Source organism: Accipiter gentilis, chromosome 1, assembly GCF_929443795.1.
Source record: "Accipiter gentilis chromosome 1, bAccGen1.1, whole genome shotgun sequence".
Classification (NCBI taxonomy): domain Eukaryota; kingdom Metazoa; phylum Chordata; class Aves; order Accipitriformes; family Accipitridae; genus Astur; species Astur gentilis.
In genome coordinates, this window is record NC_064880.1 from 8,218,424 (window position 1) to 8,244,906 (window position 26,483).

Genomic DNA, 26,483 nt, shown 5'->3' on the forward strand with positions numbered 1-26,483 from the left:
ACTGGTATTTCTGTCATATCCCTGTGCTTCATAATCTTGTCTCCCTGCTTTTAAATCCAAGGGGATCCCATCAACAGCTTGAATAAAAAGAGCTTTGTGATCCCCCTCCTCTTCCACTATTCCGTTCTCTTTAGTTAACATGGGGGTTTTTTTGAACATGAGCTGGGGTTTGTCTTGTTTTAAATAAAAGCTAGGCATGCTTGCTGAGAAGAGGGTTGGGTGGAAATGCAGCAGGGTGCAGAGGAACCGAAGGCAGCCCTCCCTGCTTTGACTGTTGCTGCAGTGGCTGAGGTTTTTCTGTTCTGGTAAACAGAATCTGCTTCACCTTTGGCTTTGGAAGGAAGCACAGGCTCTACCTGTGGCACATCAGAGGAAATATTCGCTGTATCTCCCTTCCTGTGAAATAAACCAAAACTGCCTTGTGCAAGGGTGAGTACAGAGGGGAGGGCAGTTGCTTTTTGGCTGCAGCTGAGTGTGGTGGTGGTGGGCAGGAGCAGCCCTTCTCACAGGCCTTGTCTACTTCTGTCAGTGGTTTTGCAGCGATTGGAACCCCAAAAAGCCAAGCTTTGGCTGGAGGCGTCTGTTTGAGGGGTGTTATTGGGGTCTGCACCTGATTGTTGGCTTCAAAATCCCCCTTACTGTAACCTTCCAAGAGGGAGCCCTGCTGCAGTGAGAGCTGTGCGCACTCCCCACACCTGCGGGAGTGTGCAGGGGTGTGCAACCGAGGGGGGAGAAAAGAGGGGAGCTGCAAAGCCCTTTTTGGGGGTAGTGTGTTTCCTTGCAAGATACAGGGGTGCAAAGCCCTTTTTGGGGGCAGAGCCCCCTGTGTTTCCTTGCAAGATACAGGGGTGCAAAGCCCTTTTTGGGGGCGGAGCCCCCTGTGTTTCCTTGCCAGATGTGGAGGTGCAAAGCCCTTTTTGGGGGTGGAGCCCGGTGTGTTTCTTTGCAAGATTTGGGGGTGCAAAGCCCCTTTTTGGGAGCAGAGCCTGGTGTGTTTCCTTGCAAGGTATAGGGGTGTGAAGCCGTTTTTGGGGCAGGACCCTGGGTATTTTGTTGGGGGCCGAGATGCAGAGGCCCCCTCGAGGGGCAGAGCCAAGTGCATTGCCGTGCCACGGAGGGGTTGTAAAGCGGGGGGGAGGGGGAGGGGCAGCACCCAGGGGTGTCTCCTGCCTTTTAGGGGGAGGGAGGGTAAAGGACTACAAGTCCCAGCAGCCCCTGCGCGTCGCCCTTCCGCCGCGCGCCGCGGAGCTGGGTGCGCGCGGGGCTCCGGCCCCGGGGCGCCCGCACCCCGGCCCGCGCGTGGCCGCCCGTCATGAGCTCAGGTCAGGGAGCCCACGCGTGGGGACGGGGGTGGGGAGGGGAGGGAAGGGCGGGGAGCTCCGGTGTGCATGGCCCCGCGGGTTGCATCGGGGAGCCCCGGGGTTTGCGCTGCGTGCGTGGACCCCCCACGGGTGTTGCATCGTGCGTGGCTCCCCCCTCCCCCCCCCCGGCGGCTGCGCTCATCCCCCCCTGCAGCCGTGCCTGTGGGGTGGGTTGTGCGGGAAGGGGGAGGCTGCACGCAAGGTGCGGAGGGGAGGGCAGCTTCGCTTTATTTTGCTTTATTTCCTCCTCCAGCGGCGTTTGCGAAAGGAGGAGCGGGGGATGGTGCAAAGCGGGGTGCTGCCCCCACCCCGGCATCGCAAATCTGGGGGGAGGGGAGAGGGGGTGGCAGAGCTGAATGGGGACCGCAGCAATGTCCCACGGGAGCCCCTGCCCACCCTAGGGTGCTGTGGGTCTGGAAAACGCTCTGCAAAGCCGCGGGTAACCGGGTTTGTGCTTTCGCTGTGACGGGATGTTGCAGCCTTCAGTCGGTGCTTCGTTGCTGCAGAATCGTTTTGCTTCGCATCCCGTCGGGACGTGAGCCCCTGGCCCCGCTCCTGCTGACAAGGATACGTGGAGTCTGTGCTAAGGCGTGCACCGATTGATCCACGCGAGACGTGGGGAAACGAAACCCAGGCGTCGCTTTGAGATGCTCGGAGCCCACCGAACCCCACGGCTGAATCCCTGCAGCCTGCCAGGGGCTGCTTCCCTGCAAGCGGGTTGATCCGACTTGGTGTTTGGGGAGGCCCCGAGCTTGTTGGGATCTGCAGCTGGAGCCAAGCATCCCTTTGCGGCGTCTTTAGTCGGCATCGTGGAGATCGGGGTGGATTTTAAGGTTGTGAAGGACTGTGTTGCCTTTCTGACCCCATGAGCAGAGCAGTCCCGAGGTTTTCTTGTGCTGGTAAAGGTTGCAATGTGATGTCAGGTAAGCGAGCCCTGAGTTGGTATTGCTGCTGACCACAGCTTGGCCTTTCAGCCAAAAGACCCTTTGCAGGGTCAAGGCTGGCAGGGGGTTGGAAAGGCATTCAGAAGAGGCTGAAAAATACAGCTTTAGGTTCAGCCTAGTGTTGGGTACGATATTGCACTGGAGAAAGCATCTGAGGTGCCCTGCATCCCTTGTGCCAGCAGCATTTCTCATTCCAGGGCATACAGAAGTAGTGCAGCCTGTGCAACCTTTGCCCATTTCCTTTTGAGTTTGCCCTGGTTGGCACAGAGGAGTTTCTCGAAGGCGGCGCAGGGGCGAGAGAGGAAGAGCTTTGTGGCAGGAAAGGGAGGAGTGTGACTGCGCCATGGCTGGACACCCATCGGAGGGCTTTTTGGGTGCCTGGACTTGGCTCCCTGGGGCTTGCCCGGCTGTGGTCCCTGCCACCATAGTCCCTGCCACTGTGCTGATCCCCCTGACAGCCCCTTGGACCCCCTTCGCCCATCTTTTGCTCCAGATCTGCAGCATAGCAGCACTCGGGGGTTAAACCTCACCCCTTTTTTTTCCCCTGTGCTTCTTACGGGTACTCAGGTTTAACGCTGCCAGCCTGGGAGGCTAGCTCAAGAGACAGGAGATGCTCTAATCCTGGCTTAACACACCAAAATGGAGACGATGGGCTGCGAGGAACACAGCCTCTCTCTCCCTAAGGGAGGTAGGAGCACTTTATTTAACCAGCATTTGGGGAAAATGTGGGGTTTGGATATAAACAACCTTTTTTTGCCCCCCTCACTTGTGGTTGCCCAAGCGAGGATGCTCCCTGAAGCTGCCGAGCGCTTATCTCCAGCTTGGCAGGTGGTTTTGGCGTACAGCGAGGTCTTGCAAAACTGGGTGCAGGAGAGGTCAGGGCGATGCCTGTCCGGGGTGGGGGAGAAACCCGCCCTGCTGGAAAGGTTTGACTGCTGTTGCCTCAGCCACCAGTTTGAGGTGGACATGGCTACTTGGGAGGGCACCTTGCCTACAAGGACTTTGTTTTTTCTCCCATCTCAAAGGTTTGATGCACAAGAGTGATTCCCCGGGGGTTACTAGCAACAGCAGAGCCTCAATCCCCATCTTCCATGTCCCACCTTGTATTGAGCCTGTCTCATCCTTTTGTTTCTTCCAGCCTTGGGGCGTTTTTCCAGTTGTGCTCCCCCAGTGGATGCTGCCATGTCTGGGTAGGACCAGACCGCCTGGTAAAACACGTTTGCTCCGGCTGCGTGGCAGGCAGAATGGCATGTTTCTCTTCGGTTGGCTTGCGCAGACAGGTTTATGTTGGCTTGGTAGAAATAGCAGGAGAATTGACGCCATCTCATCCCAACCCCTCACTGGATCTGGGCTTGCAGCCGACCGTGACGTCTCCCGTCCCAAACTAGAGCCTGAAGGCTGCTCTGAAATATCCTCCTGAGTTAAATCTTGCCCTACGTGACCCAAACGCCATTTTCCTTTCCTCCTCCCTCCTTCCTTACTTTTGCCTCATCCCGATTTTCCATGTCCCCATCTCCAAGGGCCCAGACTGACCTTGTCAACACCATCCTGTCAACCAGACAGCACCAGACCTTGCTAGCTGGAGCAGTAACCTCCTTGGGTGGACCTTCCTCTTCTTGCATGCAATCTCCAGGCTGCACATGTGGGTAGATGGATAGACAGATAGATGGATGGAGGATGCTGCTCAGGAAGCCCTGAGCATCCAACGGGACCATGAGCATGGAGGGAGATCTCAAAGTCCCCTTGGGGTTTGTTTGCTTTAAGCAAGGTGCTTGTAAAAGGGCTGTGACTGCAAAGGAAGCTTGTGGAGAAGGTCTCTGGGACCAGCGTGCATCCGCTTTTGATGCGTGTGTGCTGCTGGGGAGAAAGGCTATGTTTTGGGATGAAGTCTCAGGGCAAGGACCGGCGCTGGCATTCGCAAATGGTCCCCAGCCAGGGCAGCTTTGCAGAGGGGTGTTCAGTGCCACAAGACACGTGGGCTCAAGGTTTCCAACTCTGCTTTCTGGTGTCAGAGGGTATGTCCTTCCCGGCTAGGGCACGTGCTAGATGTCAGGGCATCCTGAGCATCTTTCTCCCCAGTTTTCCCCCCAGCCTTGATAGCAGGGACGCGTGGTCGTTCTCTGAAAGGTGCGAGACAGGGCACGAACTGTTCTCGGAGCCAGGCAGCTGGGACTTCAAGCAGCATTTTGGCTGTGCAAACCTGGCATCAGTGGGGAATTGTGGCTCCTCTCTTCCCTTTGCAAGCTGGGCTGGTGCATTGCTGACTCCTCCCTGAGTTTGCCACCGCTCCTGGGTGTTATCTCCCCCTTTAGCAGCAGAAAGAGAAGCAAATTTCTTCCGCAGGGCTCTCCAGACAAGCTCAGGGGTAAAACCTTCCAGCTTTGGGAGCCAGAGGAGGGACAGCCAGGTGCCCCCACACTGTGTTTGCCGACAAGTTGTGGCCGCTGCGCCGCGATTCAAACTGGTAGCGCAGCTCCATGGCGTTCTGCCCTCCCCTCCGCCAGTACCGGATTCTTCCCGGGCACGTCCGCCAGCGGGTAGGTGGTGACGACTGTACCGATCCCATCCCAACGGGGAACGGCTCCGCTTGCGCAACCGGCGGGTTAAGGTGCGGTGAGTCAAGGCGAGAGCCCTTTCTTGTTCGCCGTGTTTTGGGGAGCAGCCGGGATGGGAGTGGGAGGTGAGAAAACCAACAGGGATGGGGATGGGGTTGTGCAAGAGCTGCAGATCTGCGGGACAGAGCAGGTTGCAGCCATGCTTGTGCGCTCCTCCAAAAGATTTGCTGCTTATAGGATCAAGGAAGTTGTAATAATGTTGTTGTTGCTAACAGCAGAGTTCAGGCGAAGAGGTGGGCTGTGCTTCTTGCTACGCAGCCTGGTTCGGGGAGGTACAGAAAGCGAACTGGGCTGTTTTCGGGTTGTTTCGATACTTTCCCCCTTCTGCAAACCCTGCAGACAGCGCTGGAGAAAAGCCTTTGTGCGAGGCAGCCCCTCGCCCTCTCCTTTGTTCTGCTCTTTCGAAGGGCGGCACACGCTCCTCCTCGCCCTCCCGCACCCGCTCCCGGCCTCGTTTAACCTGGAATTGACGCTTTTCACAGAGTTTGACACTGGCAGTGGGGAAATCTGATGTCTCCCCTCCTCGCGGGCCCTTGGCGAGCTTCACAGCCATTCCTTTTGGCTCCTGGGAGGGCTTTTGTTTTAATTAACCATCCGTTGTGCTCATCCCCCTCCTTCCTCAACCTGGAACTTATCCCTTGGAGCGGCACCAGCTGTGTTTTGGGAGCTGGCTACTGACTGGGTCGCTTGGTGAGATGGAGACCCCATCCCTGATAGTCATCAAAACCAAGGGATGGTTTTAATTAATTGCTTTTGTCACCTGCAGACGAGCTCTAGGGTCGGACCAGGGAGCGGCAGGAATCCAGCCAGGGTGGCTTTTCCGGCAGAGGACGGGTACATGGGCTCCCACCCGGCATGTAAATTGTTAAGCCGGTTGGTCAGAGTGCCCTCCTGGAAATCTGAACCCAGCCCAGCCAGGAAAATTATCTGCCAGCTCCAAGGGTGGGAACTAGCTCCTGGGTTTGTTTTTGTGCCACGTGTTATCTCCTCACTGCTGCTTTAAGATCCCAGAGTTGGACGCCATGACTTGTAGTCTGGAGTGGATTTAGGGCATAAATGGTTCTGACTTCATGGGACAGAGGGTGATGATTAAAATCCCACCTGGGATGATTACAGCGATGCCTCCAGTGATCCCTGTCTCCCAGGCTGGTCATCGGGGTGCCATAGAGAGTGACGTGAATTGGAAGTGCTGAGCTGCGCTGGGCATCGTTAAAACTAGAAAAAGCAAATTTTGTGGCCACGTCCTCCGTGCAGGGGGAAACACAAGGAACAAACAAGCATGAAAAGTGGCAGGGAGAGCTCTCCCTGTACTTGACCTGGCTCTGCACCAGCCCTGCGCCCTTCCCCCGGCTGCTAAGCCGCTGTTTTTGTGCCAGCTTTTCTCCTCGGGCTCTTTTGGCATTGTTTGTGTGACCGTCACGTGCCGTGGGAGGGTGACTGGGCAGCGCTGGGGTGCCCCGTGCCTGCAGCATCCCCTTGCACGGCAGAGGTGGCCCTGAGCGGCTCTGCCGGGAGCCAGGGTGGTTGGCAGAGGGGACACCAAGTCCAGCCGCCTTCTGGGACTGATCCGGGGATGTCATCGCTGCAGCTGGGAGCCCATCACTGTGGCATCTCCTAAATAACCCCTCAGATCAGCTCCCTTTATTTTTTGCCCTGTTCTTTGACTTTGCAGACAGCAGCAGGCTGCTGGGGAACCAGCGGCCAGGCTACGGGACGCTGCAGCGAGACGCCGATAAATCCCGCATGGTAGGTCTGAGGGTTCACTGCGGGGAGGGAGGCATGCCAGGGTTGGGTTGGCACAAAAACCATGTGTTATCTGCAACACCAGCACAAGATGGTGGTTTTCCAGCCCCAAAGCTACTTGATTGTCACCTGCCTGGTGTTAAGCCACGCCAGGAGGCTTAGGGCTTTTATCAGTTTAGGATTTAGAAGCTTGATAATCTTAATTTCAGTTTATTTTATGAATAAGGATCCCTGTAAAGGTGACCTCCTCTCTTCCAGGAGGTCACGGGCTACCAGACCAAGACGTGGCGGGTGGCCCTGTGCCACGCTTGCTCCGTGCTGACGGCAGGGCTGCTTCTTGTCCTTTTCCACTGGAAGCCAAGCCTGGAGGTGCAGGCAAAGTGCAAGCCCTGTGCCCTCAGCCAGGCTGACTGGGTAATCATCAGAGTAAGTCCCCAGAGGGGTCCAGGGGACACAGGGGTCTGGGGTTGGGCTCTGCCACTGGCTTCCCATGGTGGCCCTGGGCATGTTCCTTGCTACTTGTCACCCTCCCCTCCCTAATTGTGTTTGACATCTCCTTTCATCAAGCAATGTGCTACCTCAGAGCCAGATTATTCCAGGAATTATTATTATTCCTGGAATAATTTTGCACTTTCCCTTTCTGTAGCAGCCAGCCTGGTTTCACATTTCTCTTTATTTATCGTCCCTGAAACCCAGCTGTCATCTGGGACGGGTGGCCGGGGACTCCCTGCCTGCCTGCAACACTGTCCCTGTTTGAAGGACCAGGGAGGACACACGGGGAACTTCCCTTTTCCCTCTGCTCAGACCCATGCCTGTGTTGCAGGACCGATTTGGACAGTGCTTCACCACACGTGTGCACACGGAGGCGCTGGGTGAGGGCAGGTGAGCCGGGCTCACGTCCCTGCAGAGATGCCGGCGGGCAGGGGCTTGCGTGTGCTTTTGGCTTCAAGGGAGGGGGGTGTTCGCAGGAGCGCTGGTGGTTGGGGAGGGACTAACCCTTGGATTTCCACCCCGAGCAGCCTGGAGCATCATCCTGGGGCCAAGCTGGAGGATCGGAGGAGCAGCATCGCCATCGGTGTGTCGGATGAGGAGGAGAGCCGGGACACCATCCGGCTGCATGAGAAGGAAGAGGTAACGCTAGCGACCCTTCCCACCCACCACCCTGTAAGTCCTCTCCCTTGGTGTAGGCTGCCCTCATATCCTGCTAATACCTTATTTTTTCCGTCCTCCTCTTCGCAGAAGAACATCTTGCGGTACTATCTCTTCGAGGGCATGCGCTACATCTGGATCGAACGGCGGCAAGCATACTGCAAAGTCAGGTATTTCTCTCTCCCACCCTGCCACAGCAAACCTCTCTGCGTCTCTCGGCTGCTCTCCTTGGCCCCTCAGCTCCCCCAAAATGGTCCTGCCCGGCTGGAAGTCACATAACCGCGCTTGAGCTTTTCTCCATGCTCCAAAGCCTTTGGAGACTGTCCCTAGAGCGTTGGGCCAGGGAAACTGTGCTGCCTCTCCCCCCAGGTTGTTGATGTTGCCTGTCTTTGTGGGCAGAGGAAACCGGGTAAAGTAGTTTGGCAGCTGCCCCGTGCTGGATGGTCCTCACTGCACTGTGCCGCTCGCAGCTCTCTGAACTGTGCCCCTTTTGTTCCTGCTCCTTGGTGCCCGCAAACTGTGTCAGAGGCTGAGGAACAAGATGCTTTCCCTTTCCTAAAGGGTTTTTTTTGTCACCAAGAACTTGGACATGGTGTTTGTTCCACAGCGGCAGGCTCCTGCTGATTTTTGACTCTGTTTCTCTGTTTTGCTTTCCCTTCACACTTGCCAGCGTCTTGGACGAAGGCTGGACCTGTGCAGACCTCCACCTCTCCCAGGCTGGGCTCGACCAGCAAGACCATGACACCAGGTAGGGATCTACCAGCTTCGTGGGACCTACCCAGGGAGCACAGATGAGGCTTTTCCAGGGGCCAGCAAATCCTGGAGCCTGGGTTTTTCTTGCATTCAGACCTCAAAAGCAAGGACAGCTAGGTGGGCTGGATTGCCCTGGCTTGGCTTCTTCACATAATTGGACTCGCATGGAGGTCTGGACAGCATGAGGGTTCCCTCGAGTTGGAAATGCAGCTTTTCCCTAGCATGCATTTGCCTTCCCCCTTGATTTTCTCTCCCCTTTGCAGAAGGAAGATCTATGGACCAAACCTCATCGAGGTGCCAGTCAAGTCCTACGCGAGGCTGTTGGTGGAGGAGGTGTGCATCTATGGGCTGTGCTTCAAAAGAGCAAGTTGTCCCAGGGCAGATCCTTCCCCTGCTCCGTGTCCCTTACTACAAGTGCTTTATGGGCCCTTCCTCTCTGATAGGGAGGAGAGGATTTTAGGAGGGGCAGCTTGGGCAGAGATCAGAGAAGGCAGAGCTGGTACAGCTGTGGATGGGACCCGTCGGGCCTCTTAGCTCAGACAGGAGCATCCCCAGATATTGCAGAGGTGGCTGAGCATCCTCAGGAATACTGACCGTAAGCAAATCCAGGGAAGGATGAAGGGTTTGTAAGAAGTCAGCTAGTTCATCTCCAGCCCCAGGGAAGGGCCAGCTTTTCCTCTGCATAAGCAGTTTTTCCTCAATAAGCCTGGAGGTCTCATGATGGGCTCAGGGAAGCTCTGCCCCCAAAAAACTTCTCTCTCTGCTTGTTCCCTTCCAGGTGCTCAATCCCTTCTACATCTTCCAAGTCTTCAGCATTGTGCTGTGGGTCTGTGACGCCTATTACTACTACGCTGCCTGCATCTTCCTCATCTCTACCATCTCCTTAGGGCTGTCCCTCTATGAGACGAGGAAGGTTGGTGATGGGCTTACTTGGGACAAGCAGCTCTAATGAAGTAGCCCATTTTCTGATGCTGTTTGACCTCTGTGCTGATGTTGAACTTCCTCTGAGCCCAGCTGGGTGAGGACAGCCCATACTCCCAATGGTGGGGCAGGTTTCCTTGTCCTTCATCCGTGGTCCCGAGCCTTTGAGACCTGCCTTATGGATGCTTTGCTGTGCTTTTTGAGCTGCCCTTGGGTGGCTGCTAACTGCTCCCTCCCTTGCAGCAAAGTGCCACACTGCAAAACATGGCCAAGATGTCAGTCGGTGTCCGAGTCCATCGCCCCAGCGGAGGTGAGTGTGATGCCCATGATGAGCGAGGGCTCCTGGCGTGAAGCTGTTCGGGATGGTGCCAGGATGACGTGTCTGAGCACGGCCGCGCTTTTTTCCAGAGGAGATGGTGGTGAGCTCCGCAGACTTGGTGCCAGGCGATTGCATCAGCCTCCCAACAGACGGGATGCTGGTCCCTTGCGATGCCGCGCTGCTGACTGGCGAGTGCATGGTCAATGAGAGCATGCTGACGGGTAAGAGCCGCTGCACGCCTCTGCCACCCCAGCTTTTGCTTGGGATTTTGGGGGAGAGGATGAGCCTTGTATCTTGGTGGCCCTATGGCAGCCCATTCCCATCCAGGCTGGTTGGACCCTGACCCCCCAGGGTGATGAACCTCCCTCCATGGTGTTCCTTACTGCAGGGGAGAGTGTGCCAGTGATGAAAACCCCTCTCCCGGCTGGCAGCCAGGCAGCCACCACCATCTATTCCCCCGAGGAGCACAGGCGGCACACCTTGTTTTGCGGGACGCAGGTCATCCAAGCCAAGTCCTATGTGGGCAGAGAAGTGCTGGCTGTGGTGACCCGCACAGGTAATGGATTGAGGGGAAAAGCTGGGCTTAAGCCGCATCCTTTGGAGCGGTGACTTAGCACATGCTTACCTTCTGCCCCTCTCCTGCAGGGTTTTGCACAGCCAAAGGGGATCTCATCAGCTCCATCCTCTACCCTAAACCTGTGAGCTTCAAGTTCTACAAGGATGCTGTGAAGTTTGTCCTGTTCCTCGCAATCCTGGGTACGTCTGAGTGTGGAGGCTCAGCCAGGAGCAGCCAAGCTCCTCTTAAATGGTTGAACCCACCCTTCACCTGCTTTGCTTTGTAACCAAGCCCATTCTCTCTCCTGCACAGCTTTTATTGGCACACTGTACAGCATCCTCATCTTGGTTAAAAACCAGGTAGGGTTGTTGGAGCTGGTGAATCCTTGAGTGCAGGCTGGCACTGGGACTGTCAGCTGATGCGAGTGGAGATGGGTGAGGGCTATCAGGATGCCCACTCCTCTTCCTCCTCACCTGCCAGGTCCCCATGGGGCAAATCATTATCCGTGCCCTCGATCTCGTCACTGTCATCGTGCCCCCAGCTCTGCCGGCTGCGATGACAGTGGGCACCATCTACGCCCAGAACAGGCTGAAGAAACAGGGCATCTTCTGCATCAGCCCTCCTCGTATCAACCTCTGCGGGAAGATCCGCTTGGTTTGCTTCGACAAGGTGAGTCTCGGGCAGTGCTCTGGGACCACAGTTTCCAGCTCAGGGGGCTGGCCTGAACCCACCACGCTCTTCCCGCAGACAGGAACCCTGACAGAGGAAGGTCTGGATGTCTGGGGGGTGGTCCCGCTGGAGAACAACTACTTCATGCCCATCGTCCACGAGCCCCGCTGCCTGCCCGCCGGTCCCTTGCTCTACTCTCTGGCCACCTGCCACACCATCTCACTGCTGCGGACACAGCCCATCGGGGATCCTGTGGACCTCAAGATGGTGGAGTCCACCGGCTGGGTAAGACAAGCAGTGGGCAAAGTTGCTTATCTGTGAAGAGTGCGGTGGCACACGTTTTGCTCTGTCAGGAGAGGGGGGTGTTTAAACCATCCATAGGCTGCTGTGGGGTAGGTGGGACTTTGCCATCTCAGCATCTGCCTTGGTTTCAGCACCTGGAGATGATGGAGGAGGAGGAAGGTGAGGTGCCCGCCTTCCAGCAGTTTGGGACGAAGGTCTTGGCTGTGATGAAACCTCCGCCTGAGGAAGAACAGCCGCGAGACAGGGTATGTCCTGTGGACCAGAGTGGCTCAGGTTCCCCAAGTCACTGGGTCTGCACTCCCAAAGGTGCTTCACAGCCCCTGGAGAGGTTGTACCTCCCAGAGAAGTTCCTGCTTGGCCCTGACACCCGCACCCTCTTCTCCACAGAAGCACCAGTCACCCGTGGGGATCCTCCGGCGTTTCCCTTTCTCCTCCTCCTTGCAGAGGATGAGCGTCCTGGTGAAGCTGCCTGGCGAAGCCTCAGCCCATGTCTACATCAAGGGTGCACCAGAGATGGTGGCCAGCCTTTGCAGGAAGGAAACAGGTACGTGCTGGGTGACAGGGGTTCACTGTCACTCCCCAGCTGAGAAGCAGCCAGTCCTGCTGCTCCATCATCCGTCTGCACCCCTGCAGCTCATCCCCACAGGGAATTATCTTTGGTCGTGCCACGGGGCAGTTTGCAGAGTCACAGGGCTTTGGATTAGCTCCAGCCACGTTGGGGGAAGAAAATATGAGCCAGAAGACAGGGAAGGGGGTTGGAGTCTGGATGAACATCCAGAACCCTTCAGTCCTTTGGGAGCTCGAGCCCTGACTCCCCTTGCTGGGTCTGTGCAGCCACGGTTCATTCAGGAGCTAATTTGATCTTGCTTTTCCCCTCGTGGCTGGCAGTGCCCGTGGATTTCTCCCAGATGCTGCGACACTACACCACAGATGGTTTCCGGGTCTTGGGTCTGGCTTGCAAACCCCTGAGCACAGTGACCACCTTTGAGGAGGCCCTGCAGCTCCCGAGGTTAGTGCCAACAACTTTTTTCTCCATTTACATCTTGTTTGCTCTGAGCATTTCATGGGGTGCTTTGCTGCCCTGCAGCCTGCCCCATCCTAGCAGCCTGCAAGGACATACGAAAGCAGTTGCAGGCTGCCTCCCAGATGGATTTTTAGCTGTTTATACCAATGGATCTGCTCTGCCTTGTGTTGAAGAGAGTGTTGAACGTCTCGTTGTATCCCACCAGGGACTCTGTGGAGAGCAGCCTGACCTTTCTGGGGTTCCTCGTTATGAAAAACGTCCTCAAGCCAGAGTCTGCACCCGTGATTCACCTCCTGAGGAACGCCAACATCCGCCCCGTCATGGTGACAGGTGACCCTGCAGAGGGAATGCTGGGCTCAGGGAAGAGGTGGGACACGTTTGACCGTTGATGTACCAAGGGGGTGAAGGGTTTCTCCACCAGAAATCAGTGGCCTGAAGCAGCTGGGAGGCACGGCAAGGACTCCTGGACCCTGGTTTTGTGCACCCCTGCTACTTGTTTGTATTGCTTTGCCAGTGGGCTCACGGCAGGCGGGGTGTGGAAGGGTGCAGGCTGCTTCTTCATGGATGCAGCATGAACCCACGGACACGGGGTGGGTGGCTTTAACAGCAAAGCTGCTCATGGTTTCACTGCTGATCACTTAAATGTTGATATCTCGTGAGCAGCCCGAATTGCACAGCTAACAGCGGGGGACGTAGGAGTCACCTCCGGGTGTTTTGCAGCAAGGCAAGCAATGCTGCCAGGGTTTGAAGCTGCTGCCTTTCTTTGGGGTAGTGCAGAAATGAGATTTTGGAGCTCTTCCCCAAAACACAGGGAAGCAAAGGGGACCCACAACGTTCCTGTGGTGGCTGGAAGGGAGAATGCAGCAGGTCTGAACTGCTCTTCTTGGCTTGCAGCCATGCGAGACCCTGCCAGCACTGGCTAGCAAACACCGCTCTCTGTTACTCAGCCCCACCACCTCTTTCTGTTAGGAGACAACATGCTGACAGCCGTCAGCGTGGCCAAGAGCTGCCGCATGGTGGAGCCGAAAGAGCAGGTAATCTTCGTCAATGCCTCCCCGCCCAGCCATGACAAACCCGCTGCTCTGAAATTCATCCTCGCTGAGCACTCCCAGGGTGAAGAGCAGCCAGAGGTGAGTCCCGAGGCAACGTTTCAGGGGGGGGTGGGGGGGGTGGGGGGCTGTGCAGCCCAAACTGCATGTCACCTTGCAGGACTCTCTTTTCCCAGCATGGTTACACTTAGAGGCAGTTAGGGGTGTGATTCTGCCCCTTGTCAAATGCCTCCTTTAGGAGAAGATAACCTGCTCCTGTTTCTCTCTGGGAGCACATCAGGCTGGAGCTGATGCTCCCAACACCCCTGTTGGATGGAGCCAACACTGTGCTGCTCAGGTCCTGCTCCAAGCTTGGCATGAAGGGCTCGATCGCACAAGCTTTTTATCCAAAATACCATCATTTGTAAGCCTGGAATTGAGGTTTAAGGGAAGCTACTTTCTCTCCTGCTCCATGCATGTTGAGGATGCTGGTTCAGACCGTTGCCCAGGGGCTCAGCAGGGATTTGAGCACGAGTCAAAGCCCTGCTGCAGAAAAAGGAATTGTTTTCCTTGGCAGGGTCTGCACCGGCAAGACGGCTGCTTTCTCCAGCCACAGCCCTGCCACTTCGCACTGAATGGCAAATCCTTCGCTGTGGTTTGTGAGCACTTCGCCGACCTGCTGCCGAAGGTGAGTCCGACGGCAGGGAATCCTCCAGCAAGGTTGACCTCACCGGGGTTTCATGCTGCAGCCTCGCAGCTGCAAAACAAAATGCCCTGAGGGTTGTTTTTTTGCCAGTGCAAGATGCCCTCTGCTCTGCTAAGCTGGGAAAGCTCTAAATAACTAGGCTCCTCCTGGGTGCTCAGGGATGCAAGGTGCTGTGATACGAACACGGAGCCTTTCTCTCTTTGCAGATCCTCATCCGAGCCACCGTGTTTGCCCGCATGTCGCCTGACCAGAAGACTCAGCTGGTGTGCAGCCTGCAAGAGCTCAAGTAAGCCCCGCCAGCCCCAAGGGATGGAGGACAGAGGAGGGCAAGGGGGTTAGTCCTCTGCCCAGAGACTTCTCTTGCGTGCCAGAGTGGTTGACAGCTGCAAAATCGGATCCCACCCTCTCCCAGATGTGGGATGATCCTAAATACAGGGGTGTAACCTTGAGGATCCAGGGCTTTTTCCCCCATCCTGTCATGAAATACTGGATCTCTTCTCGCCACAGCTACTGCGTGGGGATGTGCGGGGATGGTGCCAACGACTGCGGGGCTCTGAAGGCGGCCGACGTGGGCATCTCGCTGTCAGAGGCAGAGGCATCAGTAGCCTCACCGTTTACCTCCCGCGTGGCCAACATCGAGTGTGTGCCCACCGTCATCCGGTGAGCTGCCGGGAGCCTTGTGGTGGGGGATAAAAACTAGGGTGGGTGTCTCCTGAGTGCATCTGTCTCCTCTTTGGGACAACTCATGGAAAGCATGTTGTGGCTGGTGGGTGAATCTCTCTCTCTCTCTGCAGGGAGGGCAGGTGCTCACTGGTCACCTCCTTCGGCGTCTTTAAGTACATGGCCCTGTACAGCCTGGTGCAGTTTGTGTCTGTCCTGCTGCTCTACACAGTGAGTCCCATGGTTGCCCCAATGCCTGCGATGCTCAGGGATGCCTTTGGGTCACCTTGTCCTTGCTGGGTTTTAACCTGTCCCTTTCCTAGCCCCCCCACTGAGAGCTGGTGATTTCTCCTTCCCAGATCAACACCAACCTGAGCGATTTCCAGTTCCTCTTCTTCGACCTGATCATCACCACCACCGTGGCGGTGCTGATGGGTCGGACCGGTCCTGCCCAGGAGCTGGGAGTGGAGCGTCCCCAAGGGGCGTTGATCAGCATCCTCGTGCTGGGCAGCCTGCTCCTCCAAACGGCTTTGCTGATCACCGTGCAAGTCCTCAGCTACTTCATCACCATCTCACAGAGCTGGTAAGAGACCCAGCTTCATGTGGGTTTAGTGACGGGAACAGCGCAGAGGATTGCAGTGAAGCCTGGGTACTTGTCCTTGGTTTTGGCCAATGCTGGCTGGCTTCAAGGATGTGTCCAGCCACCTTGCAGTGGACGGCTCCCATGTGCTCACGGAGAACAGGGGCTTTGCATTTAGACCCTCTCCTTGCCTCTCTAATCTGACCCTCTGCCTTCTCCCCTGCCTGCCTCAGGTACGTGCCGCTGAACAGCACAGTGACGGCTCCCCAAAACTTGCCCAACTATGAGAACACAGTCCTCTTCTGCGTCACGGGCTTTCAGTACCTCATCCTGGCTGTCGCCATGTCCAAGGGGTACCCGTTTCGGGAGCCACTCTACACCAACGGTGAGGATGATGCTGGCCACATGGGCAAAGAGAGACATCAAACCATCCTCCTCCTCAACCCTCTTCCTTCTCGCCCTCAGTGCTATTCTTGGTAGTCCTCGTCCTCCTTTTTGGCCTCATGATATGGTTGACCCTCTACCCACTGGGCTTCCCCAAAACCCTGCTGAAGCTGCAGGACATCGATGACTTGAATTTCAAGCTGCTGCTGCTGGGGATCGCTGCCCTCAACTTCTTCGCCGCCTTCGTGCTGGAGGTAGGTTGGCCCAGGGTGGGCATTGGGCACATGAGGGGCGCATGTTGTCCTCTTGGGTCTGAGTAACCCCTTTTCCAGGAGCCGTGGGCACGAAGGGAGCAGGGCTTACCTTGGCATCAGCTCTGCCCCCTCCGTGGGGTCTACAGCCTCCCCAAAACCTGTTCTCCCCCGCTTATTTGCTGCAGACCGCCCTGGACCACGGCTTGCTCAGCTGCCTCCGCAAGCTGCGCCGAAAGAAAGTGTCCAAGAAGCTTTTCAAGAGGCTGGAAAAGGAGCTGAGCCAACAGCAGCCATCCTGGCCACCCCTTAACGAACCGTTCTTCGCTACACCCAAGATGTCCATCGCTGTGAGATAGCACGTGCCGGGCTTCCTGCCTGCCTGCTCTGCAGGCCAGCGCTGCCTGCCAGACCTTGGACGCTGTCGTTTATTTATTTATCCTGGTAAATCAAGGGATGCGGTAGGCAGCGTGGCTCATTTTCCCCATGCGGAGACCCCCCAGCATCACAGCTGTGAATCTGCACGTGCCGGTCCCGCAGTCCTGGCCAAGAGGAGGAGGTGCTATAGCAGTAAACTGGAGGAGAAGATCCAGAAGAAGAGGAGAAATGGTCCAGCTCAGCTCTTCTTCCAGGACCTCTCCACTCCCATGCTGGCCTTGGACCCATCTCCCCGTGCTGAGCACCAGTACTGTTTCGTAGGGGTACACCGCCTCCCTTTTCTTTTCCTGGTTGGTCAAAACCACCAGGAAGAGGGTCCCTGATCTTCTCATGGCAAGGGCACCCACCCCAGCCTCGTGTCCCTGCTCACTGTGAAAAAAAAACCACAAAAACAAACCTCTCCACCTTCCCCTATGGCCACCCTAGATGTGTAGGAACTGTTTACAAACCACCCCGTCCCTGGCTTGCCAAGGATGCTGCTCAATCCCCAATGCCCAGGGACCAGCCACGGGCACCCTCTCCGCTTGCGATGCTCCTGCAGAGCACTTCTGCTTTCGGACGGGTCCTTTGTAGCATTAAAAAAAAACCCTGAATCTCTTTATTTTTTAACTCTACTCCAGTGCATCCAGGTGTAAGTGCAGTCGGGAGAATGACGTACAGCTTTCGGTTTCCATATGGTGCTGTCGTGAGCATTGTCTAATAAATTAACACTATTTTCTTGACTGCTTGCTTGTGCTGCCTGGCGTGGATGGAATGCTTGGGGCAGGATGGCATCGACAGCTCAGGTGAGTATCAGATGGAGCAGGGGAGCGGGTGAAAGAGGTTTTAGGGTCACTTCATTCTCTATTTTGGCTGGAAGATGCTGTCCTCGATGCCCAAAAGCAGACAGTGAACTCAGGGACGGCACCGCTGGGATTTCAGCAGCCCAAACCAAGCATCAGCGAGTAAATAACCCCTGAGCCTGTTTCCAGCTGGAATTTCCTAGAAAATAATTGCTGGAAAAACCCAGGTGTCCTCGCCAAGACTGCAAAACCTCGCTTCTTCAATGGAGGAGAAGCCGATAGATGGAGATGCCGCATCCCAAAAGGGGAAGAGCCGATCCCTGGGGAGGGGGGATGCACTGTCTGCATCGCTCTCCGAGGGTTTTTTGGCCACTTCCAAGCCCGGCTCTTGGATTGAAGGCTGGTTCTTGCGGGGACTCGCCTGCATGGAAAGTCTAAACCCCTCCGAGCGCCAGCGGCGCCTCTGCCCTCCGGGAGCTGGGGATTAGATCAGGAAATGAGGCACAAGCAGAGGTAAGAGGTTTCCTGAAATCCTAGCCAAGGCTTGAGTTATTAAACCAGGCTTCCTGAGTTTAAAAAAATAAAAAAAAAAACCCAAAAAAAAACCCACCACAACCCTTGGAGATTTTTGTCTGCGCTTAGCAATTTTAAAAGCAAAAGGTACCCAGGTGTGAGGGACCCATTTGCACCTCGGTTCCCCAATCTCACCGGGGTGTTTTGCTTGGCTGTTTTTTGCAGGGTGTTTCTGGCCTCAGGGGGTTTTGCAAAGTCCATTTAATTATTAACAGGCAGCTCCTGCCCTTAGCTAGAGGTTAACAGGACTAGAGACAAGGACGATGCTGGGGTTTGGGGCAGGCAGAAGCTTTACAGGAGCAGCTATTAGATGTGTTTGGAGTCTTTTGGATGGTTTTATCCATCCTTCAGGCTGGAAAACCAGACTTGATATGAGATGGGAGCACCTTAAAAACCCCTTTGCTTCTCCTCCTCATCTGAAACTGTGTTTTCTCCTTGTTTTTAGGGCAGTCAGACCCTCTCTTGGCTGCAGAAATGCTCATACCTCAGCACAACAGACTGTGGGCTTGGGGCAGTGGGGGCAATCCTGCCCCATGGGTGAAAAAACTCTGCTGTCTCCTTTCCGTTGCTCGTCCCCCATTCCTCTCCACGCTGCTAGCCGTCTCCGGAGAGCTGCTCCCTCCATCCCAGCCCTAGACCACCCTCCGTTTGCTCCGTTGCTCGTTTCGAACATGCCTAAAACTTGCAGGTTTTTATCCCCCAGCGCCAGGCTCGGTGTCACCGCCAGGCTTGGGCTTTTTAGGGGAGCATCCCCAGCCTTGCCGGGATGCAGCCAGCATCCCGCGTCCTCCGGAAAGCAGCCAGCAAGCCAGGGGAAAGAGGGCCCCACGGTCAGCAATGCTGGCTCTGCCGCCACGCAGGGGCTGCAGATCTGCTCCAGCATCCTCAGCCTGGGTGGGAAAAAAGGGGATTTTTTTTTTTATTATTTTTTTTCTTTATCCTGGGGTAAAGCTTTAAATCTGCTGCAGGGTTACAGCTTCCTTGCTGCTCAGGGAGCAGATTGAGAGCTAATGCCGAGCGTGGAGTTAGGAGGGGTGATTGGGATCCCAGGATCCCAAATTTGGGGGGGTTTATCTCAGTTTCCCCAAGAGCAGCCAAGATCATAGAGCAATGCCCTGGCATGATCTTTTCATCTCACCCTCCAGCAGCACAAAACCCAGCCTAAATTGTTCTGGCGTGCTCGGCGCTGCACAAAATCCTCTTCTCTCCTTGTATTTACAATCAATTTAAAATTCATCCAGCTGGAAAAAAAAAAAACAAACACACAAAACAAAAAAAAACAAAAAAAAACCCACAACCACCTAGCCCTGCCAACCATTGCATCGATATGTGCTTATTGATTTTTTTATTAAATTGTTATTATTTTTTTCCCCCTAGCAGACAGCAATTTGGAAGGAGGAAGGGGCCGGCTCAGGTGTGGCATTAGGACCCAGCGGATCCCCCATGTTGGAGGTAGGAGGTTTTTGGGGCTTTTTTTTTTTTTTTTTAACTCTCATTTCGGAGTTTTTGAAAGCCGAGAGAAGAGACCAAGGCGGTGGGCAAGGGCAGAACCAGCACTAACACCCAGAGCGGTAAGGACCAGGCGAGAGAGATTCCCCCCATCCCAGCCCCCTGCATCAGGCAGGGATGCTGGGGACCCCCCCAGCAGCAAATGGGACTGAACCCCATCTTTGGGGCTTTGTAAAGTCGCCTTAAAAACTCCCATCGGTCGGAGCAGGCGAGCTCACAAAAGCTGTTTTCAACCTTTTTAATATCATAAAAAGAAAAGCCACCTTATTGGGGGGGGGGGAGGGGGGGGCTGAAGAGCCAGCAGCCACGGGGGGGACCCAATCTTTGCAGCCTGACAGCTGTTGCAGTAGATTTTTAACCACTTCAAAAAGTCTAAAAATACCCTAACGTCTGAAGGAAGTTGCATTTTTTTTTTTCCCATCCTGGAAAGAGACTGGAGAAAAGGGATATTTTAATGTTTATGTTTATTTTGCCCCCCCCGGGGGAGATGGGACCCTAATGAAAATGCGATGTGTGAAAAAGGGGATGGGGGAAAGGAGTTTTTTACCTTTGGTTGAGGGCCAAAAAAAATTTGAATCCTTTCATATTCCCTTTGTTCTCCCACTCTCTGGCAACTGGAGAGCTTAAAAAAAAAAAAAAAAAAAAAAAAAAAAAAGAAAAGAAAGGAAAAAGAAAAAAAAAAAAGCTGGGGGAGGGGGGAAAGGCTGGGGGAAGGTGGGGTTTAGCAGAATGAAAGAGAGAGACTGTGGTGTTCTTTCTTCGGGGTTGATTGTTCCCAGATGTGCAGTTGCAAAAACATCTGGCGCGGTTGGAGTCGCCGGACCCCTGCACGGAGGGGAGAGGAGCTTGGCGGGGGGGGGCACCTTGGATCCCTCCTGGGGCATCTCACTGGGTTGCTTTAGTGGTAGGAAAAGCCAAAGGTGGGGAAGGAGGAGGAGGAGGGTGGAGGTGTCCCCATCCCCTCTTTGCAGACTTTGGGTTTAAGGCAGATGTCGCGGCGACCCTCGGCATCGCTCCCAGCTGGGTTGGAGGTGGCGGCGGGCGCTTCGATGTTCTCCCTCGGGTGGAGAAGACATTGGCATCACCATCGCGGGAAGACGTGACCCGTCTGTCCTCGTTCTCCGGCCAAACCGTGCAAGCTCGGTCCAAGATCTCTGTGTTTGGGGGAAATTCAGGGGGAATTAGACCTCAAGAGAAGCCTTGGGCACTTGCAGGCTGTTTGGGGGTAAAAAAGGGGCTGGCAGGGCATGTTAATCCTGAGCTGTGTGGCCGTGTCCTAGGGATTGCCGGAGAGACGGGAGGACGGCGTGCGATGCCTCCAGAAGCGGGCACCCATCTGCCCTGCAGCCTTGCCCCAAGCTGTCTTGGGTGGGATACGTGTGCCAGGTCAGGGTGATTTGGGGCCGTGGGATATTGGTGCGGGCATCCCATGGGATCCCAGCATCTGGAGAACCGGCAAAGGTCAGGATGGGCATCTACAGCCCCTTTCTGCCATCTCAAGGTAGCCCCAAACCCCGCCAGTCCCCTGTAGCAGCCCTGTCCTGGCCAGGACCCAGCTGCTTTCCCAAACCCAAGGTCTGCCAGCAGCCTCTAAGGCTCGATAAAGCCTCCCGGACCCCTGCCAAGCACCCGCCAAGCCCAGAGCCGTGCACTGATCTCGCTCATCCCTGCGCAATCCCCTTTATCCCAGGACATGTTTAGCCTCGGTTAAACCTGGGTCTGGGGCTTCCTTTGCCATGGGAAGCAGATGGGGCTTGTAGGGACTTGGATCCCACCGTGGTGCAGCCGTGGATTGGTGATGGAGTGCTGCCGGGCACTTCGTTTGGGACTACCAAACTCTGACTGTTGGCTGAGCTTGGTTGTCTGATCCCAGCTCGGGTAGGGACCAACTTTCTGGCTTTCCCAAAGCTGGGAGGGGTCTGGAAGTCCGTTGTCAACATCCCCAGTAGCTGCGAGCCCAGGGATGGAGGAGGATGAGGTGCCTAGAAGATGCAACTATGGTGGTGGTGCAAGGCCATGATTGCTAGAAGATGCAACACTTTGGTGGTCCTGAGGACGTGGTGGCTAGAAGGTGCTATGCTTTGGTGATGGTGGGGACGTGGTGACTAGAAGGTGCCACGCTTTGATGACGGTGCAGGATGTTGTCCCTAGAAAATGCAACACTATGGTGATGGTGAGGACATGGTGACTAGAAGGTGCTGTGCTTTGGTGATTTTGAGGCCATGGTGGCTAGAAGGTGCAGCACTATGGGGATGGTGCAGGACGTGGTCCCTAGAAGGTGCTGTGCTTTGGTGATGGTGAGGACATGGTCCCTAGAAAATGCAACACTATGGTGATGGCACAGCATGTGGTCACTGGAAGGTGCTGTGTTTTGGTGATTTTGAAGCCATGGTGACTAGAAGGTGCAGGACTATGGGGATGGTGCAGGACACGGTCCCTAGAAGGTGCTATGCTTTGGTGATGGTGAGGCCATGGTTGCTAGAAGATGCCATGCTCTGGTGATGGTGCAGTTAGTCCCATTGACCCCACCTTCCCCAGTATGGTCTGAAACCCAGCAGGGACCGTGCTGTGCTGGGGCTGGACCCGCGTTCCCATCCTGGGTGCTGCACACAGCCGTGACTCAGCTGGGAGCCGGGGTGGGTGCCTCGGTGCATCCTGGCATGGGGTGCCGATGTTCCGTCTCCCCAAGGGTGAGATACCAATGGGTTTGGCTTATCTCCACCAATGCCTCAGTTTCCCTGTTTCGGCAGCAGAGCCAGGGATGCCAGGAGGGATTTCCCATCCCTGCGGCATCTCGGTGTGCCGGGAACACCGATGAGCTTTATCCCCAACAGCCGAACACCTTCAGTTGGATTTCGAAGGAGTTCTTTGGGAGAATTTCTCTTCCCCCCCCCAATTTTCCCCCTGCAGCTGGCTTGGGACGAGGGGGAAGGGCAGCCAGCATCCCTGCCAGCCCGCGCCGGGGAAGGGGGCCCGTCTTACCAGCGGCACAGCCGGCCTTGGCCCGTCTCCCCGCCGGGAAAAGCAGACGCTCGACATGCAAATCGCCACTTGGAAAGCGCTGGGGAGCTGCGAGCGCCCAAGGCTGCCAAACCCCAGCGCGGGATTTTTCCTGAAAGCCATTTTTCCCTTCCCAAATCTCCACATCCCCTTGGATTTAGGGGATGCCCAAGCAAACGCAACATTCCCCGGTGGCAGGGACCCCCAAAATAAACCCTTTGCCAAGAGACGGGGCTGAAAACCCCAGGAAAGGAGCTTCCAGATCTCCAGCTCGTGAGTCTGTTATCACCAGGGGGGTGTCCAGATGTCTCCCCCATGGTGGTGATTCAGACATCCCAGAATTTCTCATCCCCCGTCCTGCCCGCAGGATATTTCAGGGCTTGGTCCTTGCAATTCCCCTGGGAGTGTGCGGTCGGGGTGGGAAGCCCAGCCTGCCTTTTTGGGGGGGAAGTTTCTTCATTTTTTAGGGTTTGGGGTGGGGGTGGGGGGGTTGAGCCAGCCCCTGGGAGTGTCTGAGGCAGAGATGTGGGGGGTGTCATGTAGAAGATGGGGAATGGAGGGGTCTGGGGGGTCTGTGTGTCCACCCCCCCACCCCCTCTGGTAACCCCTCTGTGTTTTCCTCTGCACCATCCAGACTCCTCCGGCTGCATCCCGGCCCACACTGCTCCTCCATCGCTGCTGTCAGGATGAGAGCGGTGGGGCTCTTCTTGCTGTGTCTGCCAGGTGAGTGCCCCCTCCCCGGGGGTCCCCAAGGCAAGGTGACACCCCGTTAAAGCCCAGGAGCCAGCTACCACCCACAATGATGCTTGGGTGCCTGCACCCATCTGGGACAAGCATCGCCTGTTATACCCCAAAATTAACCCAAAACTCCAGCATAGTGTCGTATTTAGGCTGGGACTGGCTCTAGGTTGGGGGGGGGGGGGGGGGGGCCACAGAGGGTGTGAGGGGTCTGGCACCAAGCGAGTCCCTCCTGCTTTGGGGACATTGAGGTGGCACCATGGGGTGGCTCAAAATTGGCACCTCAGGGCCGGGACGACATCCAAAAAAATTATATTTGTAACTCCCCGGGGGTCTGGCAAAGGCGGGATGGAAACGAGGAGGGAGGTGACGGACCCAAGAGCCTGGAGCCAGGAAAACTTTGGGCGAAACCAGCTCGGCACAAAGGCTAGTGAACAGATGGAAAACATTAAGGAGGCGAGGACGAGGGAGCCTGGGGAAGGGGTGGGGGGGGGGGGCAGCATGGGGGGTAGTGGGCAGAAAAGATAAGTCCCATCCCAGCACAGTTCCCGGTGATGCTTTGCTCACGGATGCTGCCTGTTGCGAGGATGCGGAAGGATGCGGCAGCTGGATGGACCACGGGGCATCACAGCAAGTCCTGGGGATGGGGTCCCTGCTGTGCTTTGGGGATGGGGGGTGACCTGATTCACCTCCCCACGAAACACTCTGCGTGATCGCATCAGCTCATGCACACTCGCATTTGAACCCCATTTGGCCCCCCTGGATCCGTGGCAGGATTAGTTCCCAGGGTGTCTGCAAGGGGGATGCCCTGGTCCCCTGGGGTGTCAGGAGCATCACTGGAGTCAGCTGGTTGCTGGCCCTTTCTCCGGGGAGGGTCGTGGTACCCGGATGCTGCAAGACATTGGGATCACCCGAGTTCATCCCTGGCTGTGATGGGATAATGGAGGAATCCTGGTGGCGCTCATCCCCCGACGGTGAGCATCCCACTTTCCTCTCCCTCCTCTTCTCCGGGCAACGTGCCCTTGAGGACAGCTATGAGATGATATTTTGGGGGACAGTGTGAAGCTGGAGAGACGGAGGCAGAGCAGGGAACTCCAAATCCCTGGGCTGGGGGTGGCTGTCCCCCTCCTGGTGATGCTTCTCCCCCCAACTCTGTCTCCCCAGCAGCGCTCCTGGTCCAGGGACAGTACAGCAGGTTTGAAGGCATCACCTACCCCGAGCCGGTACAATATTCCCAGTACGACCAGCAATCAGGTTAGAGCACCCTGAACTGGGAGAGGCTTCACCCACCTCTCTCTCCCCTCTTTTTCCTTTCTTTTTTGCTTTCTCTGGCCAAATAACACCAGTCTGATGCCTCTTTCTGCTTCAGTACTCCTTTGCTCCATCCTTTTTTGCCTGCCCCTTGATTTCCAACCTCCTCCTAACACCTTGCCACCTCCCCCTTGTACACAAGCCTCTCCTTTCCCCTTCCTCGCACTGCCAATTATTTATTAAGCCTTAATTAAGCTTTAAAAAACCCTGGTGGGAAGTTGCCCAAGTTCATGCCTGGGGTGGCTGGGGCATGTTTTCCCATCACTAAAACTGGCTGCAAAATTTTGGGGAGTTCATTGCTAAGTCCTGGCCCTGATAGGGTGTGTTTTCTCCCTAAACCCCATCCTCAGCCTCTGCTCCGTTTTCTGTTTTATTTCCCCAGAAATTCAGGATTACTACGACTATCACGGTAAGCGATTCCCCTGCGGGATGCTGGGGTGGGGAGAGGGGGTAGGTTTTTGGGATGTGCCCGCACTGTCCCTCTCCTTGCAGATGTCACCCCCCGTGCCCCCGAGGAGCAGTTTCGGTACCAGTCCCAGCAGCAATCCCAGCAGGAAATCGTGCCAGCCCCGACCCCAGGTGGGTGGCAGCCCCCAGCCCCCTCCCCACCCCAGGCCTTGGGGTCTCCATCCCTCCCCTGCACCCTTAGCCTGGTTGTGCTCCCCGCTCCGGGGCAGCTTCACGGGTGCCAGCGTCAGGATGCTCCAGCCCTAAAACCCAGGGAAAGGGCAATGAGATGCTTTTGCTCCAGCCCTAAATTTGCTCTTCCTCCCCCTGCAGCTGCTGCCCCTGAGACTGAGCCCACGGAGCCAGGACCCCTCGGTGAGTGCTTATCCCCCCTTCCTCAGTCCCCGGAGGGGGTTTCATCCTCCCTTTTAGCCCAGCTAGGGTGAGGATGTGCTGCCACACTCATACCTGGGGCAAAAATTAGGGGGTGAGGGGGAAGGTGTCAAGTGGATGCTAAGTCCATCCCCGGGGCGTCAGGCCTTCCGCCATGGATTTCCCAGACCCCCATCAGAAACCAGCTGCCTTTTCTCCTTGCAGACTGTCGGGAGGAGCAGTACCCCTGCACCAGGCTCTACTCTGTGCACAAGCCCTGCAAGCAGTGCCTGAACGAGATCTGCTTTTACAGGCGAGCCGGAGGGGGGGAGCTTCCCTGACACCACCCCCCCACCCCCCATATTTTGGGGACCCCCCCTCTGCTTTTGCACTAAACCCCCACCCCCATCTTTTTTTATCTCCCTCCACACACATCCAGCCTCCGACGCGTTTACGTGATCAACAAGGAGATCTGCGTCCGCACCGTGTGTGCCCACGAAGAGCTGCTGCGAGGTAAGGGGGGGGGAGATGCACCCCAAATTGGGGTCATCCTCATCTGGGTCATCCCCTTTTCCCAGGGAGAGGGAGGGGGGAATTCCCAACAACCAAAGTTGCTCCAGGAATCGCTCCACAACCAGTGGACCAAACTGGGGCTGAGCCACCCCCTTTGCAGCATCATGATGTCCCCATCCCAATTGGGGGGGGTCCCTCGCTGCTTTTCTGTCCCCTCGTTTTTCCTACATCCACGGATTATTTCTTTCCCGCTATCCACGCAGCCGATCTCTGCCGTGACAAGTTTTCTAAGTGCGGGGTGATGGCCACCAGCGGGCTCTGCCAAACCGTTGTTGCATCCTGCGCCCGCAGCTGCGGCGGATGCTGAGCTCGAGGGGACCCCCCTTCGCCGGCCGCATCCCGGGATCCCAACCCCTTCCCATCTTCCTCTCCCGGGTACCCATCCCACTCTGGATCTTCACCGTGGTGCTAAGGAAACCGTGCATGAAAGAGCATAAAAAAAAAGTCCATTTTTTGTGCACATAATAATTAAAAAAAAAGGGGGGGGGGATTATTTTTATTACTTTCCTTATTATATTGTAAAGGGGGGGTGGTGCGAGACCCTGCCCCCCCTGTTTTCTACGTAGAGTATCCAAGAGATAAAGCGTAAGGGTCGCTGCGGCTCCTGACTCATTTTTTGGGGGGGATTTTCTGATTTTTGTCAGGGTGGGGGTGTGTTCTGATGATTTGAGCAATTCCTGGCCATCCAGCCCTGGGCAGAGGAGGGGCTGTGAGTGATGATTTTGGGGGTGTTTTAGGGTGTTTTGGGGCTTGTAAAATGTCTGATTTGGGGGC

The 26,483-nt window shown here is 56.0% G+C and overlaps 2 protein-coding genes across 11 annotated transcripts; both read left to right on the top strand.

The window, feature by feature from the left end:
- The first annotated feature begins 349 nt into the window (after window positions 1–349).
- On the top strand, window positions 350–19,007 carry ATP13A2 (ATPase cation transporting 13A2). Of its 6 annotated transcripts, XR_007506340.1 has the most exons (30): window positions 1,234–1,322; window positions 6,593–6,666; window positions 6,922–7,089; window positions 7,487–7,545; window positions 7,683–7,794; window positions 7,903–7,982; window positions 8,483–8,560; window positions 8,829–8,898; window positions 9,344–9,478; window positions 9,730–9,796; window positions 9,895–10,026; window positions 10,194–10,361; window positions 10,451–10,561; window positions 10,674–10,720; window positions 10,842–11,030; window positions 11,109–11,315; window positions 11,465–11,578; window positions 11,721–11,877; window positions 12,222–12,342; window positions 12,563–12,687; window positions 13,327–13,487; window positions 13,963–14,073; window positions 14,298–14,377; window positions 14,599–14,751; window positions 14,886–14,982; window positions 15,111–15,334; window positions 15,565–15,716; window positions 15,797–15,969; window positions 16,155–17,699; window positions 18,205–19,007. XR_007506340.1 is itself a non-coding variant. In XM_049802771.1 (29 exons), exons 2-29 carry the CDS (start codon window positions 6,664–6,666, stop codon window positions 16,323–16,325), a joined length of 3,465 nt encoding a protein of 1,154 aa, XP_049658728.1. In that variant the 5' UTR covers window positions 350–429; window positions 6,593–6,663; the 3' UTR covers window positions 16,326–19,007. The 6 variants fall into 6 exon arrangements, 5 of the variants coding, with proteins under 5 accessions (XP_049658728.1, XP_049658697.1, XP_049658737.1 ...); XM_049802771.1 differs by lacking the exon at window positions 1,234–1,322 and adding an exon at window positions 350–429 and having other exon boundaries at window positions 16,155–19,007; XM_049802740.1 differs by having other exon boundaries at window positions 16,155–19,007.
- MFAP2 (microfibril associated protein 2) lies at window positions 18,430–26,298 on the top strand. 5 transcript variants are annotated; one of them, XM_049802813.1, is made up of 10 exons: window positions 18,430–18,447; window positions 19,137–19,211; window positions 22,903–22,991; window positions 24,171–24,260; window positions 24,700–24,726; window positions 24,810–24,896; window positions 25,098–25,139; window positions 25,362–25,449; window positions 25,576–25,649; window positions 25,913–26,298. In XM_049802813.1, the coding sequence occupies exons 3-10, from the start codon at window positions 22,955–22,957 to the stop codon at window positions 26,014–26,016; spliced, it is 549 nt and encodes a 182-aa protein (XP_049658770.1). In that variant the 5' UTR covers window positions 18,430–18,447; window positions 19,137–19,211; window positions 22,903–22,954; the 3' UTR covers window positions 26,017–26,298. The 5 variants fall into 5 exon arrangements, with proteins under 5 accessions (XP_049658770.1, XP_049658789.1, XP_049658760.1 ...); XM_049802832.1 differs by lacking the exon at window positions 18,430–18,447 and having other exon boundaries at window positions 19,018–19,211; window positions 24,174–24,260; XM_049802803.1 differs by lacking the exon at window positions 18,430–18,447 and having other exon boundaries at window positions 19,019–19,211.
- Window positions 26,299–26,483: the final 185 nt, after the last annotated feature.

Coding starts and splice junctions, on each gene's coding strand:
- MFAP2 (XM_049802813.1), top strand. CDS start 22,955: ATGAGAGCGGTGGGGCTCTTCTTGCTGTGTCTGCCAG. Junction 24,727..24,809: donor GGATTACTACGACTATCACG/GTAAGCGATTCC, acceptor CTCTCCTTGCAG/ATGTCACCCCCCGTGCCCCC. Junction 25,650..25,912: donor CCACGAAGAGCTGCTGCGAG/GTAAGGGGGGGG, acceptor CTATCCACGCAG/CCGATCTCTGCCGTGACAAG.
- ATP13A2 (XM_049802780.1), top strand. CDS start 2,227: ATGAGCAGAGCAGTCCCGAGGTTTTCTTGTGCTGGTAAAGGTTGCAAT. Junction 10,562..10,673: donor CCTGTTCCTCGCAATCCTGG/GTACGTCTGAGT, acceptor TCTCCTGCACAG/CTTTTATTGGCACACTGTAC. Junction 14,074..14,297: donor TCGCCGACCTGCTGCCGAAG/GTGAGTCCGACG, acceptor CTCTCTTTGCAG/ATCCTCATCCGAGCCACCGT.